The following is a 17,709-nucleotide window of genomic DNA, read 5'->3' on the forward strand; positions in this document are numbered from 1 at the left end:
TTCATCCTGTTTGTCTGTTTTGTTCTTGAGTAACATACACAGGATCAGGATAGTTCATTTCACAGTAATAGCGCTGCTTTTGGGATGCTCTTGTGATAAGTTTCAAAATAGTGGCCAATGTGGTTTTTTTAATATGTCAACCGCAGATTGGGCTGGCCAATCTATTGTTAGAGTAGATATTAAGTGTGAGCGGTCAGTGGCGTCCCATCATGGCCTTTCCTCTAGGCTAAAATTATCAAAAGCTAATACCCATAATTCCAATTTATGTACATACCGTATTTTCACGTTCAAAGGGCGCACTGTAATAAAAAACGCAGTCTCAGTTGTGTGCCATGACACTCACATAGGGCGCAACGGCTCATAGGGCGTGAGTTTTATATATAAAATACACGCCCACACTTAGTCGTCATGGCGCTCTCAACTACGTCCGCCTTACAACAACACCCACACACACACGGCAGACATGTTAGCTTTACTTGATTTACATGTTTACTTTGAACGGCCGGTTCACACCGTTGTCCAGCGGTTGGAGTTCCTTTGTCGTGTCTCCTGAAATGACAGCAAGCTCGGGGTTCATGGCTTCAATTGTTTTTTCACATCGGCTGTGACAACAGCACACACACACAGACTGCAAATCCACGCCCACACTTCCCCCGTGAACGTTCTCATGTCAACAACAACAACAACACACATACACACACACACACACACACACAAGCATACAAGTGTGCGTGTTTAAAAATGAAGCGGAAGCTAAACTGAGTTTGGTATTCACATTTTTATTACCGGTAATGGTCATCAATTAAACCCATTGAAGTCCTCATCCTCTGTTTCCGAATTGAACAACAGCGCTAAATCTCCAACTGACATGCCAGGTTCACTTTCTTCACTGTCAGTTTCCGTGCCGTGTGGCGCCTCGGCTATGATGCCGGCTTTTACGAAAAGCTCGCACAACAGTGCCAGCAGACATGTTAGCCCAAGCATCCACAATCCATTCGCAAATTGTGGCGTAACTCACCCGGCGCTGCCTTCCACTCTTAGTGAAACGATGCTCTCCATCGGTCATCCATCGCAGCCACGTCGCTCGCAGCTTTACATGATGTAACACAACACAGCAGTGCCGCTACGGCAGGTATGGGCAAACTACGGCCCGCGGGCCACATACGGCCCGTTAGGCTTTTTAATCCGGCCTGCCGAACTCCTCCAAATTATAGTAAAAACCTCCTTTTTTTCCCCCTTTGCCTGCAATGCCCACGTTTCCCCAATAGATGGCGCACTCAAAACACATTGACCGTTGTTGGAGTGGCGCGTATTTCTCTTTATTTCACTTTAATTTTCACTTCATTTCACGTCCCCATTAAGCCCTTCTGTAAAAATGAGTGAACCAAAGAGAAGGAAAGTGGACAGCGAATGCCGAGTGTTTAATAAGGAGTGGACATCAAAATACTTCTTCACTGAAGTCCGATCAACGGCTGTATGTCTGATATGCCAAGAAGCTGTTGCGGTTTTCAAAGAGTACAATATCAGCCGTCACTTTGCCACAAAGCATGCAAACTATGCTAGCAAGCAGTCAACACAAGAACGGGCGGCTACTGCTCAGAGGTTGGCAGCTAATTTACAGAGTCAACAGAAGTTTTTTCATCGACAAACTGCAATTCAAGAGTCAAGTACCAAGGCAAGTTATTTGCTGGCATTCAAATTAGCAAAGGCTAGTAAGCCTTTCTCCGAAGGCGAGTTTGGTAGAGACAGCAGGTCTCTTGTGTCCGGAGAGCAAAGCCAAGTTTGAAAAAATAAGTTTAGCGCACAGGACAGTGACTCGCCGCGTGGAACTGATTGACGAAGATATAGTCAGCGAGTTAAACAAAAAGGCGGAGTCCTTTAAGTTATATTCACGAGCACTGGATGAAAGTAACGACATAAAAGACACTGCTCAGCTCCTAATTTTTATCCGAGGGATTAACGACAGTTTTGAGATAACGGAGGAGCTTTTGAGCATGGAATCACTGAAAGGGAAAACGCGAGGAGAGGACTTATATAAACAGGTGTCTGCTGTCATCGAGAGAATGAAGCTACCTTTGAGTAAACTTACCAATGTCACCACGGATGGATCGCCAAATTTAACTGGAAAAAACATCGGGCTGCTGAAAAGAATCCAGGATAAAGTGAAAGAAGAAAACCCTGACCAGGATGTTATTTTACTTCACTGCATCATTCATCAGGAATCTCTGTGTAAGTCTGTATTGCATCTTAATCACGTCGTGGATCCAGTTGTAAAACTTGTTAACTTCATACGAGCAAGGGGACTTAATCATCGTCAGTTCATTACGTTCCTGGAAGAAACTAATGCAGATCACCAGGACCTACTTTACCACTCTCGCGTCCGCTGGTTAAGTTTGGGGAAAGTGTTTCAACGAGTCTGGGAGCTCAAAGACGAGATTTGCTCATTTTTAAATTTAATGGGGAAATCCAAAGAATTTCCCGAGCTGAGCGACACAAACTGGCTTTGTGACTTTGCGTTTGCTGTGGACATATTTTCACACATGAATGAGCTGAACGAAAAGCTACAGGGGAAAGATCAGTTTGCGCACGACATGTACGCAAATGTGAGAGCCTTCAAATCCAAGCTGGTTTTATTCTCCAGGCAAATGTCAAAAAAATCTTTCGCACATTTCCCCACACTAGCCGTGCAGAAAGAGGCCGCCCTAAATGCGAAGAAATACTGCAAATCACTGGACGATCTGCACAGAGAATTTTGCCGTCGGTTCTGTGATTTTGAAAAAATTGACAAGTCACTTCAACTGGTGTCCTGTCCCCTGTCATAAGACCCCGAATCAGCACCGCATGAGCTGCAATTGGAACTGATCGATCTTCAGTCTGACTCCGTCTGAAAGGAGAAGTTCAAGTCTCTTAAACTGAATGACTTTTGCGCTTCACTTAAAGAGACCGCGTTTCCAAACCTCCGGAGGTCGGCGCAGAAGATGCTGGTGTTGCTACGTGTGTGAGCAGACGTTTAGCGTCATGAAAATCAACAAAGCCCATCACAGATCCAAGTTAACTGACCAACACCTCAGATCTGTCCTGAGAATTGCCACAACAAAACTAACTCTAGACTTTGATGCACTGGCAAAAAAGGGAGACCAACAACACTGTTCCCACTGAAATAGTGAGTTTTTCTGCTGTGTTATGAAAAAATGCATATGGAAAGTTTGGAAGTGCGTCTTTTAATTAAGAGCAATGCGCATTTACGCACAGCAGCGGTACAGTAGCTCACTTAACACGCCGCACATCGCTCTTGATTTAAATTTAAATTTTCAGCTGCAGGTAGGATATTTAATACAGCCTATGTCTGTGTGCTTGGCAACGATACACATGTACTGTTTGCACGTGAAGGCGAGGGCGTCCGTGGCGAGTTTGTAGAGCGTGCGGTCAGGACAATCCATCCATGATTTTGCGGAGTTTAACACAAGTAGTATTTCGTTGTGTAATAATATGTTTTGAATGTTGAAAGTGATTCCATTTTTCAATAAATGTTGATTTCTTTAACTTTGCACCTTCGATTGAAACTTATTAAAAACAGACGCAATCTTGATAAATCACAGTGCGTATGTTATTTTGATCTATTTACATTTCCTCCTCACAGTATCTGCGAAATAGTATGTAAATGCCATATCTTGCATATTCCTTGAGACAAATTTATTCATTGATAAGGGCTATGTTAGAGATTTGCTCACTCCAACTTATTTTGCAAGAACCACACGGGAGACAAGTAAGTCCTTTTGGACACCTGCAGGTGGAGAGTTCACTCGCTCCAGAATGAAGTCTGAACCCTCGTTCCTGCGAGGGGATATTTATTAAGAGAAACAGAGTGGGGGTTGAGAGTGGGGGTCAGAGTAGACAAATGGCCGAAGCCCCTGGCTGATCAAAGCACAGCAGGGGGTCCTTCACGATGTTGTGTGAACAAAACAACTTTGATTGCTTCCTCTGCAGCTAGTCAATCAGTTCAAAAGATCTTAGCACTTTGTTCTACTACTTTTGTTAAGACAGGACAAGCGAGTTTAATTATTACAGGTTACATTCCAACATAATCATAGGATCAAACTAACCTGAAAACCCTACCATCTCCCTCCTGATTTATCATATGATTATGCCACCCCAAACAACAAAGACAAGCAAGAAAAAAAACATATATATATGTATAATGAAGAAAGAAGAACAGCAAAAATAAAAACAACAAACAATGATAGCAACACCTTCCAGTGAAGATGAGGCATTACCTTAATACCCCAGATCAAACTTATTGTGTAAGCGAAAAACCTGCTGGCCAGATGTTATTAGCAGGAAAATTCTTACACGGTCCCTTTGGCCTAGGCGACCAGAATGCTATCAATAAAAAAGAAAAAGAAAAACAAAGAAACAGTACATCAGTGCATCCATTACTTGCGAAGCATATTTGATGGTCAAATCAACAAGTTTCCGTAATACATGCTCAACAGAACAGCATCTACGCAATCCACGTCTCATTATCATTGTCACATCTGTCACGTCTAAGAAGTTGTATATGTGCTCGCGTTTTCGTCAGCTGATGATGTTCTAGTCTGTAGGTGCGGTCTGTCACACACACTGGCGCACACTCGTGTCCAGTTGGCAGGCAGCATCGGACAACTCTTGTGACCACAAAACCACGATCCGTACTGAACAGGCACGTGCACTCATAGGATGCAGGTGAGGCAGTGCCTCTGAACTTCTGGATGAAGTAGGTCCCGTCCGATGGTGCAGCCATGTTGGTAGTAGAGCCCTTACACCTTGAAAACGGCTCTCTCATCCTGGCACACAGCGGTGATGTCCAAAGCTCCCATCCAGTTTCCTCCTGGAGAGCAGTCGTCGTTAATGCATTTGTGGGTCCTGCAACCTTGGATGTGTAGTCAGCAAGACTTGGAATGGTCCCTCCTGTCGTGGCTGGCCCAGTTCCTTCTTTTGATGACCTTGATGTAGACCCAGTCTCCTGGATTGATGGGGTTGTCGACCTGTGAGGAAGAAAGATCAAGCGGCAGTAAATTTGTCTTTGACACAGTTTGAGCGTCCTGATCATATAATCTGCCAAGGACTGCTCTTTATCTGTTGCTTGCAACTCTCGTAGTCAATTGTAGTGCCCATTTAACTGGTAAATAGGAGTGTTTGCGGGAAGAGTTTGAACACCTCCTAATGATTCCCTTTAACCAAAAACTATTTATGACAGGGGCGTTCCCATTTATTGCCTCCTGGTTTGAAAGAGATTGTCTTACCCATGCCTTCTTTCTCCTCATACGCTCGCACCCACACAGGGTGTGCGCACACACACACACACACACACACACACACACATCTCTCGTGTAGCTTCTTTTGATAGAATCTCCTATCGGTAACTGTATAGCAGACGTTTTAGCATATAATCCCATACTCTACCCTCTCGCTTCTACTTCTTCATGTCGGTGCAGTCGTAGGTGGCCCCTATTGCAGTCATCGACTTGTTAACTGTCGCCGTGTGACTCCTATGCATGATTGTGTGAATGTCAAAAATTGAACGTACCTAACTTTCTAACCATCCAACCTCCACTGTGGTACAAAAAAACCTTACTATTGTATTCAATAGGTACATTGAGCAACCTAGCTTCCTCCTGACTGCCAAATGTCCTGTTCTAAAATTTATATAACTCGACCTCTACGTTTTAAGCTTGATGAGCCAAAATATCAGATCTTGCTCTTGTTTCCTACCGTTTTAGCCTATTTGTTGTATCCAAATCCGTTCAATCTCTGATTATAATGCTTTTCTCTGTAGCCCTACGTATTTTTCAAATTTTTATTTATTTATTTATCAAATCTCCTCAGTTCTGTCAAACTCAGTGCACAATGAACCTCCCTTCCACTTTGAACCAAGCTTCACCAAATTTGGTAACGCCGTACCAAGGAGTGCGATTTGGTTGTCAGACACTCCAAGTCCATATCTTTTTGCCGCACGTCACCCTCTCAAGTTGGTGTTCTTTTGTTGTTACTTCAGAGCGACCCCATCCATCACTCTTGAATGAGTCTATTGTTCAAATGAGTCAATTTTCATCATTGTGAGTTCCTCCGCTTTTCACTGTCTTTTCTCGTCCCCGAGGATGTTGTCTGTCCTCCGGAGTGTACTTGTCGCCCTCCAAGCACAACAGCAGTCTTTTCTTGTCCTTCGCCAAAGGTCAAAGGTGCTTCAGAGCCAGGCACCATTTTGTAGTTGTTCACGGCTGCAGGCAAACGTTGTTTGTTTACCAAACTTCAAATTCTTCTAATAACAGCGGTCTCGTTTTTATATTGTAAATCCTGCAACTCATACTATTTTTGAGCTACATTTTATCTATTGTTCCAATTTAATCGGACAGTATGTTGTCTTCAGTATCATTATTGAAAATCAACTCATCGAGGTCTTCTTTCCACATCAAGCCCTGATCTGTATGTCTTGACCTCTCACATATTATTGTCATGCTTGCTCAAAAATGTGACTTAAAGTATGGTGCTGTGGATTCTCAATCTCCCCAATGAAATTGGATCCCACCTCGTAGTTCTTATCGTTCTCATGTTCCTGTTAGCCTGCAATTGTCCAAATCAAAAATGTTTTCTTTTAACTGTCTTTCTTTTGAACCTCTAAATCTCTCGTGTTGCTAACCTATCTACACCAGAACAAAAAATTTACCACAGTATAACACCAAATGTATTCGAAAATTCGTTGTCATAAAGTGTTGTATTATTACCATCTTCCACTATCTGTCCTACTCACTCACTCCTTTTGAGGCTTGGCAACGCCCATGCCTCACACCTTGACAAACTTTTTGGGAGAATGCGTTCTTTACTACATACGATTCCATCATCATTAATTTGACTTTCTTTCGAAAACGCTTCTCAATTTCTCAGTTCACACATCTTCTACATGTGTTACTGGTTCTCCAGTTTTTTTTTCCTAGTTCATTATCAATCCAAAAGCTACGTGTTTCTTTCTAACATTCAACCTGCTCAAAATCACTCTTTCATCAAAGTCGCTCTACTAATTTTCTATAGTAGTCGCCAACGACTTCAACCATTCAACCTTTCATTCAGGCAATCATTCATCAATGCTCATCATATGCATCTCACACAGTCTCCAAAAAGGAGTCATACTATCATATTGGTCCCAATTCATCCAAGCTCACCACACAACATTCATATATCATTTTCAACTCATGTTTCCTGGTAGAACAATCCACCAATTCCAAAACAACTTAACTAAAACAAACAACTGGCAAATTAATCTGAATTTTTTCTTTGTTTTTAAATTTGAAGAACTCAATCTCTCAGATTTAGCGTGCATTTAGAATTTTGTATAATCTTATAACACAACCAATCAATTATTCCTATTAAATGTAGCATTGCAAAATCTTAAATTCACAATTTAGCTCCTTCCAATTCCTAAAAACATGTTCTGTCGTTATTTTTTTTTTTTTTTTCCGAATTTCTCATGTGTGCTCGACACTTAACATGCACTAGTGTGGATTAGTTTCTGCTCGCAAACAGATTTCTGTCTTTTCCTCTCATTTTTTTTTTTTCGTCAAATTGTTTCTGTTCTGCGGTGTAAATTGAATAGACAACAGTCTAGCAAATTTCTTTATACTAAAAGTTTAGCCAATCTTCATCAATTTGGGACTTTAACTTTAACACATTTGCACACACATGCACAGCTCTCGTGTGCGGAAGGTAGGTCTCAGCAACAATGATTCGTCACAGGCTGGCCATTTCCTGTGGTCGATCATTAGCTGGTCCCTCCCATGCACACGAGGACAGCACATTCTAATTTTATTTATTTATCTTCTAGAAGCAAGTTGCATTTCTTTACCACTTGATTTGCATATTTTAACTTTAGTGTAACACAATTTAATCTCTAGTCATTTGTAATTTGCCACCTTATTATTATTATTATTATTATTATCATTAAACTCCTCTTGCCCCTCGCTTGAGCCGCGGCTTGAGCTGCGGCCTTGCACCCGCTCACAGGGGCCTTATTGTCTCCTGGTCTGACAAACACTTGTGACCTCATCAGTTTTCATCTTTCTTGCTTTTGTCTCTTGAATTCGTTCTCATCTCTTTGTGAAGATTTCAACCACACTCTAGCACTTCTACTACTTCTTCCACATTTCAAATTTCCTTGTATTCCATACATATTCTTTCACTTCAGCATGTATTGCATACAATTAAGAAATCTACTTGCCATGAACTTCTCATCTCAAAGAAGAGCAGAGCAAGAGATTTACTATTCTTATTTCCCATCTTAATTTCAGTAGTCTAAGGTTTTACAATTTTTTTTTCAAATTTTTTTTCTTTGAGGATCCTCAATGCAGGTTTAAATTAACCTTTCAACAGATTGCTAGCCTGTTTTATTGCCGTGGACCAACGCTAGAACTGCTTTTTAGTCAATTTATCCTACCAGTTACACACTCAATCACACAAACTCCAGCGCTTTTTTAGGCCTATCCAGGGATGGGTGCAAAACCCTCCCAAACAGCTTTGGAAAAATGGACAAAAGAAAAAATCTACGCCCTTCTTCAATTAAGAAAAAGAAGCTCTGTTTTTCTTAGCCCGTTTCTTCCACTGGGACTTGAACCCAAGCTATTCTTTGGCTTGGAAAAACATACAAAGAAAAATCTACGCCCTTCTTTGATTAACAAAAAAGAAGCTCTGTGTTTCTTAGCACGTTCCTTCCACTGGGACTCTAACCCAAGCCAGATCCCTCAGCTCGGAAAAACAGACAAAGAAGAGTCTACACACTTCTTCGATGAACGAAAAAGAAGCTCTGCTTTTCTTAGCCTGTTTCTTCCACTGGGACTCGAACCCAAGCTGGCTCTCGTGCACCTCTACGTGTTACGTGTTTAACAACACAACACAACTTCAGGCCTTTAACTTACTTGTCACCTGGTTCGTTGCACTGCCGGGTCCCGTCAATCCACCTCTGTCAGACGAAGGCAGACCTAAGATGCTGGCCCAGCGAAGAATTCTCTTCCCAGGACTTTCTTCTCCAGGTCCTCCTAATGGACACTGGCTTGTCGACAATGCAGCACGTCCTCCTTCGTCAGCCAGATAGCGGGTATGAGGGATCCGGGTCACGGCACCAAAATTTTAGAGATTTGCTCACTCCAACTTATTTTGCAAGAACCACACGGGAGACAAGTAAGTCCTTTTGGACACCTGCAGGTGGAGAGTTCACTCGCTCCAGAATGAAGTCTGAACCCTCGTTCCTGCGAGGGGATATTTATTAAGAGAAACAGAGTGGGGGTTGAGAGTGGGGGTCAGAGTAGACAAATGGCCGAAGCCCCTGGCTGATCAAAGCACAGCAGGGGGTCCTTCACGATGTTGTGTGAACAAAACAACTTTGATTGCTTCCTCTGCAGCTAGTCAATCAGTTCAAAAGATCTTAGCACTTTGTCCTCCTACTTTTGTTAAGACAGGACAAGCGAGTTTAATTATTACAGGTTACATTCCAACATAATCATAGGATCAAACTAACCTGAAAACCCTAACAGGCTATTTTTCACATTTGAAAGACAGTTAATAAATTGGGTTGTAGTGTTCTTACTGTGCTATGAGGTTTGCACACACTACATTTAATGCTGTAGTATATCCGGCCCAAACACTCCCTCCAAATGCACCTGGCCCGGCCCCTCAGTCAAATTTTAAAACAAATGTGGCCCGCGAGTCAAAAAGTTTGCCCACCCCTGCGCTAGGGTATACCATTGTTATGTGGGGGCGGGGGGTTTTCCACTCCCTCTAACATCTCCCCTTTTGTAGATGGTACCTTAAACATTGCTTCAAGCTCCCGCAAAAAATATAAGAAACAAAACTGTGGTGCAGACCAAATTTAAATTCATTCATACTGCAAATCCACGCCCACAATTCTCCCTCTAACGTTCTCATGGCATTCTTTAATACGTCCGCCTTACAACAAGAACAACACGCATAGGAACCACTGCATGATAGGGCGTGCCGCACATTTTTAAGAAAATCTAAGACTTTTATCCGCACCTAAAAAATGTGAAAATACGGTAAATATTTATTTTCTCCATACTACTTAAATGCTTTTTATATTGTTATTTTGGTAAACCCCTCACTAGTTCCTCAAGTGTTTTGCTATCTCAACGATTTTAAAACATGGATAGAGTACGTATCTGTTCAAACCTATCATTGTAAAACAGCTCCACAGACAACAGACTACTGCAAAATTATACTTTATCTCATTGTCAAAAACACAATAAAAAGAGAAAGAAAGGGTGGAAAAAAACCTGCATTCAAAGATGAATGTTTTCACAAAATGGTATTCCCACTGCTGTTAATTCAATTATGAAAGTCTAACATGTCGGTAAATTCGATATGTCCACAATTTAAACTAACGTCCGATCCAATAAAAAAATTACTTTCAACTCCTTAAAAACAAAACTCCATATAGGTAATTAAATCCAAAACTATTCCTTTCTGCTAACTCATCATACGATGAAAGTTAATTTCATTGACCCACTCATTTAATCCATTTCCCACTGTTATGATTATCTCAATAGCGTTATGGTAATTACAACAAAATATTTGCACCATCCGCAAAGATCATCACCTAAAAATTCCTAACACATTACAGATACTATCTTTTGAAGAAATGATAACCAACTTGGGCTGCAAAACCTGAGCCCTGAAGAAGTCCACAAACTAATATCTTATGTGATCATTCAATCAGTTGTCCCTCATGTCACCTGAACAAGAATAGTTGGCTGGTAAATAGTCATTGAGAAAAACATAATGTACTTAATGCGAAATAAATCCCTATGAATAGGGATCAATTTTTAGACTCAAATCTCCCACAGGGAAAACAAAAACCAACAAAAACACCGGGAGCCACAAAACCAACATCTAAACCTGTGCTGTCTGATAAGACTAATAAGGAGAATTGTAGTGAAACTACTTAACTAACTTAACTAACTGTATTTTTTGGACTATAAGTCGCACCAGCCATAAAATGCACAATAAAGAGGAAAAAAAAACATATAAGTCGCACCGGAGTATAAATCGCACTTTTGGGGGAAATTTTTTTCACAAAGTTTAACAACAAGAACAGACATGAACCAGCAACAACAGGCTAAACGATACGGTATGCTAACGCAACATAAACACAAACGAGGAGCTGAGAACGGGCCTGACGTAACATTAACAGTGATTCAAATAACTATAACATAAAGAACACTTTTATCAAACCATCTGTGTCACTCCAAATCATTAAATCCATCGAATTCTTCGTCCTTTGCATAAACAACGTCGTCAGTTGCAGTTCAAATTATTCCACAGGCTCATATAACTAGAAATAAACTATATATCAAATAACAGTAATATAAACAACAATTTTATCAAACCATCCGTGTCACTCCAAATCATTAAATCCATTGGAATCTTCATCCTTTGTGTAAACACCGGCGCTTCTAACCCCGGAAGTGTGTGCGGTGCGCCGCTGACGTCAGTTGCAGTTCAACTTATTCCACAGGCCCATATAACTAGTATATATGAACTACCGTAATTGCAGGACTATAAGCCGCACCGGATTAGAAACCGCACCAGCTCAAATTCAGGGATATTTCTTTTTTTTTCTTACATAAACCGCACCGGACTATAGGCCGCACGTGCACACGAGTTTTTTACAAAGAGCGACAGTACATAGAAAGCCTTTTTAACGTTTTAATAACATACTTGAAAATGTCTTTCTAAACATTGCCTGTAACGCAGCAGTAGTACCGCAGCAACGCGGATGTGTGCACGTGAGTTATTAGCAAAGAAAGACTGGACACAGAAAGTTTTTTTAAAGCTTTAATAACATACCTTAACATTTCTTTCCAAACACTGCCTGTGACGCGGCAGTAATACCGCAGCAACACGGAAGTAACACAGCAAAGTCACTGAGACGCGGCGGTAACACAGCAGCAACACGGTAACACAGCACTAACAGGGCTGGTTAAAAAAAACATACCAGTAAAAGTAAAAAAAGAGCCGTCTTCATCTTCCTCCTGTGCACTGAAACCATCGAAGTTTTCCTCCTTAGTGTCCGATTGGAATAGCGTTAGATATCCTTCGCCTCACACTTTCTCAGTCTCTCTTTCGTCGTCGGTTATGCATTTCTTCGAGTGTGAAGAGGGTCTGTTCATGCTAATCTTATTCATACACGAAGCGCTAAATTACATTAAACTAGCGAGCGACACGTATAGCTTAAAAGCGGCATCATATTCATTTATTTTATCCCCCATAATGACGGTTTATGTATAAAAGCTTCCTGTCTTTGTGTTAACGTGGGTGTGTGCGTGATGCGCGAGACGATCACGTCTTCTTCGGCGCATTATCTCTTCTTTGTCTGTCTCGCTCTTGCTTCTTGCTAGAGCGCCCCCTGGAGACCGGAGGCCGAAAAAATCCATAAGTACGCTCCAGAGTAGATATAAGATAATGTCATCAACATCGACTGCATTTGGCTTAAAAGCGGCATCATATGCATTTCTTTTGTCCCCCACGATGACGGTTTGTGTATAAAGGCTTCCTTTCAGTAATGTCCGTCTTGATCGCGTGCTGCATGATGCGCGAAATGTAAATACAAACTAGCACGTCTTCTTCGGCGCATTATCTCTTCTTCGCCTGTCTCGCTCTTGCTTCCTGCTAGAGCGCCCCCTGGAGGCCGGAGGCCATAAAAATCCATAAGTACGCCGCGCCGCCGTTTAAGGTTCAAAGTAACCATCTGAATAAAATGCATTAAAAGTTCACATTCATTACAACTTGTTTTTGGTGAGCAAAATGTCAGAAGAATTGAATTTAAATGCTGATTAATTGGGTTTTAATACAATGCAGATGGTCCAAACAGCGCCACTGCTTTGTGTAATCTCTGAGTGATATGGCAGAGTAAGAGAAAGGGTTTAGAGCACAGGTGTCAAACTCAAGGCCCGGGGGCCAGATACGGCCCACCACATCATTCTATGTGGCCCGCGAAGACAAATTGTGCATCAAATTCGTGTGTCATTACTAGAATTGCAAATTGTCTTCACTTTTAATAATATCTTTTTTTTTTTTAATATTTGACCAGTTTTTACTCGTCTGATTTGAAAACGAGTTATTTGTCAGTTTGTTTTGTAGCTTTTACTGTATATAATATGAGGTGCTCAGAGATTTATTTGGGTTGACAGTCATAACGGTCGTCCGAAAGAAGCTATGTGGCCCGCGAAAACAATGAGTTTGACACCCCTGCTTTAAAGCATTAAGAGTTTGTTTCGTAGCTTTTACTGTATATAATAGTGTTAAGAGAGATCAAGTCATCAAAAAAATCCAGAAAAAAATCTTATATAAGCCGCACATGACTATAAGCCGCAGGGTCCAAAATTTTGGAAAAAAGTCGCGGCTTATAGTCCGGAAATTACGGTATATATCAAACTATAATATAAACAATAATTTTATCAAACCATCCATGTCACTCCAATTAAATCCATTGAAATCTTTGTCCTCTGTGTCACTTGAAAAACAAAAAAAACAAAAAAAACAGCTGTTGACTTCAGAACTCCATGCACCGCTGACGTCAGACTCATGCGGCTCCAATAATTCCACAGATCTACGTATATAACTATATTGTAGCGTTACCAAAGTACAAGACAAGAATTGCGTTTGGTAACCGGCTCTTTATTTAACAAAACGAGCTCAATGAGTCAACAATGACAATCGCCCCCCCCTCCCCTGCTGCCTTCACAGCTTCTCAAGACAATGTGTTGGGTTCACAACATTTATCTGAAAGGATTCTCACAGACGCAATGGATGTCTTCGCTGACAAACGGCTTCTGCAGAAGGGCGCAAACCAGACACACAGCGAGTGTGGCTGAGATTCGCGCTCTTCTCAAGTTTAGCCGTGCCTTTTATTGAGAAAGAAACAATTGGGCAAGTGTACATGAACGGGTAGTTTCCCAGACAGGAAGGACATTCCATAGTTACATCTCATGACCACAGAACAAGGGGGATACGCTTATGGACGGAGCAGTATGGTCGTCTCATGACTTTAGCTTAACAAGGACGTAGTCTTAGTGCCCCTGGGAATACATCGCTGTGCCGTACTCATGACTTCAACTTAAATAAGACTTTTGTCTGCTTCAGCCATCCCATGACAATCTCATGATCTGTTCATGTCTAGCTAACTGTGGGGCTTATTGTATAGCGCGGCTCATGACTCCAGTCATTAGCCGGCCATATGCCCCCAAGTCATTATCACGAGGCCAGACTGTCACATACTGCGGAGAATCTTGCATACAAAAGTAGATACATAGAATCCAATGATAAAGAGTATATTTCTCCCAACACAATGTGAAACTACTAATAACTAACATAAATAACAAGTTTGTCTAACCCGTGTCACTCCAAATCATCAAATCCTTCAAACTCTTTGTCCTCCGTGTCACTTACAAACAAAGCCGCTACTGATGCTGGTCGTACGTGGGGCCCTTCGTTGTCTACATCGCGTTCATAGTAGTAGTAAGAGTTCATAGTAAAACGAGAATCAGATGCCAGGCGTGCGTGTCAAAATAGACAAAACTGTGAGGACTGACGATTAGCAGTTCCGTATTGGCGACGCGCCTCAGAGGTCTAGTGCGGGGGAGCGCGTGATGCCATAAGCCAGCAGGGTGAGAGCGAACACGTGACATAGCCGCGCTCAAAGGAAAAATGCACCGCCGTGCAGAAACAGTTGGGACAACGGCAGTAAGCGTAACCGCACATTGAAAAATAAGCACTGTCGTCCAGAATTTGGGACACCGGCCGGCAATGAGCACTAAGCGCAGGGCATGCCTCTGGGCAATGTGTGGATGCCCTCGCGCTGGGCTGCCGGGGTGCGTCAGCCGGTCAGCACCGCAAGAGCAAAGCAGACCTGTGACACATTTACACTTTAAAATGTTTAAATGTTTAAAAATACAATTGTTTACAAATAAAATTATAAAAAAGTCTTGTGGGGATGCGCTCGCGCTGGGCCACTGGGGCGCATCAGTCGGCCAGCACGCAAGAACAGAGAGGAGCTTTGACACTTTAAAATGTTTTTAAAAGTGTTTAAAATACAATAACATATTTAAAAGTACAATAAAGCCACTTACGGCTTCCATGTCGATCAGATTTTGAATTAACGGCCAATCTGTGATTACCGTAATTTCCGGACTATAAGTCGCGTTTTTTTTCATAGTTTTGGTGGAGGGGCGACTTATACTCAGGAGCGACTTATATATGTTTTTTTTCCCACAAATTTTTACTTGATCATTAAGACATCACTTAAAAGTATAGTTGACCACTTCCCATGTTATTTTTAGTATAGTTGATCACTTAACATGCTTTTATATCTTTATCTTGAACATATTCAAAACATAAAAAATAGAGAAAACATCAAATGAAGCAATTAACACTTTACAGCACCATGTCCAAGTCCACTGTCTGTTTGCTCCTCTTATATTTATTATTATTTATTATTATTTGTTAATTTATCATTTATTCAACACTCTTATTTATTCATTGTTAATGCCTTCTTGGGTTTTTTTGTGTTGCTTGTATGGATATGTGTACTATCTCACCGAGGGATAGTGGGAACGTAATTTCAATCTCTTTGTGTGTCTTGGTATATGAAAAAAAAAAATCAACAATAAAGCAGACTTTGTCTTTGATAAAACAACCAAATAAACAAAACAAAAAACTACATTTAAAAAAATATATATTTTCAGACGAAACTGGATGAGGGCGCTTTAAATTTCACCGTTGGCCGTGACTCATCAACTGGGTGGGCTTAAGAAAAATGGCACCAAAAAGAAAGTCATATTTTGCAAGTTACAAACTTCAAGTTGTAAAATATGCAGCTGAAAACAGTAATCGAGCAGCAGAAAGAAAGTTTGGAGAACCGTGATGTACCAATGGATTACTATTTCAAGTGACGTCAGTGGCACCGCGCGGCGCGACCCACGTAAGGACGTCCGGCATCATTAGCGGTGATCATTTCTAAGTGACACGGAGGACAAAGAGTTAAAAGGAATTAAGGATTTGGAGTGACATAGAAGGTTTGAAAAACTATTATGGCTTTTACGCACGCCCGGTCCTACTCTACTGAGTCGGGGGCCGGCGCTCGGTCGAGTGGCTTTCCGCGAACGGTGCATGGGGCTCGGACATGGCCATTACGCAAGCCCGGTCCTCTGCCATGGAGCTATCGTCTCTGGAAGTCCACGCCGCCACACGCTTGGAAGTTTGTTTTGTGGAATAAAGAGCCGTTTACCAAACCTACGTCTATCCTTGTACTTTGTTAACGCTACAATATAGTTATATACTAGATCTGTGGAATAAAGACGAGGCTGACGTCAGGGCGCACGCGCGGCGATGTTGACAAAGGACGAGGAATTTGATCGATGGATTTAATGGATTTAAAGTGCACGGATGGTTTGATAATATTATTGCTTATATTATAGTTATTTGAAATATAGTTTATCTATCGTTATATGAGCCTGTGGAATATTTTGAAGTGCAAGCGCCCTCAGCCATGCGCAGCCATTGTTGACAGAGAACGATCGATGGATTTAATGAATTGGGGTGACACCGATGGTTTTATAAACATGTTATATATGTAATGGTTGTCCTAAATCACTCTATATGTTACGTCAGGCACGTTCTCAGCTCCTCATTTGTGTTTGTCACGTTAGCATACCTATCATTTAGCCTGTTGCTATCTTATCGAAAGATCGATGGATTTAATGAATTGGAGTGACACCAATGGTTTTATAAACGTTATTCATGTAATAGTTGTCCTTAATCACTCTATATGTTACATCAGGCCCGTTCTCAGCTCTTTGTTTGTGTTTGTCACGTTAGCATACCTATCGTTTAGCCTGTTGTTGCTATCGTTTAGCCTGTTGTTGCTATCGTTTAGCCTGTTGTTGCTCGTTCATGACTGTTTTTGGTGTGGGATTTTGTCGAATAAATTGCCCCCCAAAATGCGACTTATACTCCGGAGCGACTTATATATGTTTTTTTTCACTTTTGGGGCATTTTATGGCTGGTGCGACTTATACTCCGGAGCGACTTATAGTCCGGAAAATACGGTAACTGCTTTCTTTGTGTGGGAGGAGACATTGAAACTCTGGGGCTCTGACAGTAAACCTGCCAGCGAGCAGGTTATGTTCACCGAGTAAGTTACTCCAGTAACCTACCCAGAGTTAAAGTTACCTCTCTTTCTGGAATGGATAACTCAAAGTTTCCCTCGTTTCTGGGGTAACTTACTCAGAGTTTTCACATAACCCGCTTTCTGGAATACCCCCCAGGTCTTTGCTTTTCAGGAATGTTTTCACATGTTCTGAACTAGCAACGAAGCAGCGTAAAACTTCACCCCTGGACAGCCATCGGACTTTGTTGTGCAGCAGGAGATCGAAATATTTGCTGTCAACTTCATCTAGCAATGCACGGAACTGATGGTGGTTTATAGCTTTGGCAATTATCTTGTTTATCATCTCGATGACAAGGTTTATCACCTTCATACACTCCGGTGGGAATGTTTGTGCACACAGTGCTTCTTAGTGCAAAATGCAATGATATGCAAGCAGATATTGCAAAGTCACAAACCCCTTTTGTAATCCTCTCATACTGGGTGCGACATCTGTAGCCACTGAA

The 17,709-nt window shown here is 41.5% G+C and overlaps 2 protein-coding genes across 3 annotated transcripts in view; both read left to right on the plus strand.

Moving 5' to 3' along the window:
- LOC148382170 (general transcription factor II-I repeat domain-containing protein 2A-like) lies at positions 1-12,812 on the plus strand. The gene has a single exon (XM_088360306.1). The coding sequence runs from the start codon at positions 1,995-1,997 to the stop codon at positions 2,820-2,822; it is 828 nt and encodes a 275-aa protein (XP_088216432.1). The 5' UTR covers positions 1-1,994; the 3' UTR covers positions 2,823-12,812.
- Positions 1-17,709, plus strand: part of fam162a (family with sequence similarity 162 member A) — a 63,510-nt gene that overhangs the window by 23,387 nt on the left and 22,414 nt on the right. The gene's annotated exons all lie outside the window — the stretch shown is intronic.

This window comes from Syngnathus floridae, chromosome 18 (genome assembly GCF_059516105.1).
Source record: "Syngnathus floridae isolate MCC-2025c chromosome 18, RoL_Sflo_1.0, whole genome shotgun sequence".
Taxonomy (NCBI): Eukaryota; Metazoa; Chordata; class Actinopteri; order Syngnathiformes; family Syngnathidae; genus Syngnathus; species Syngnathus floridae.

Coding starts and splice junctions, on each gene's coding strand:
- LOC148382170 (XM_088360306.1), top strand. CDS start 1,995: ATGGAATCACTGAAAGGGAAAACGCGAGGAGAGGACTTATATAAACAG.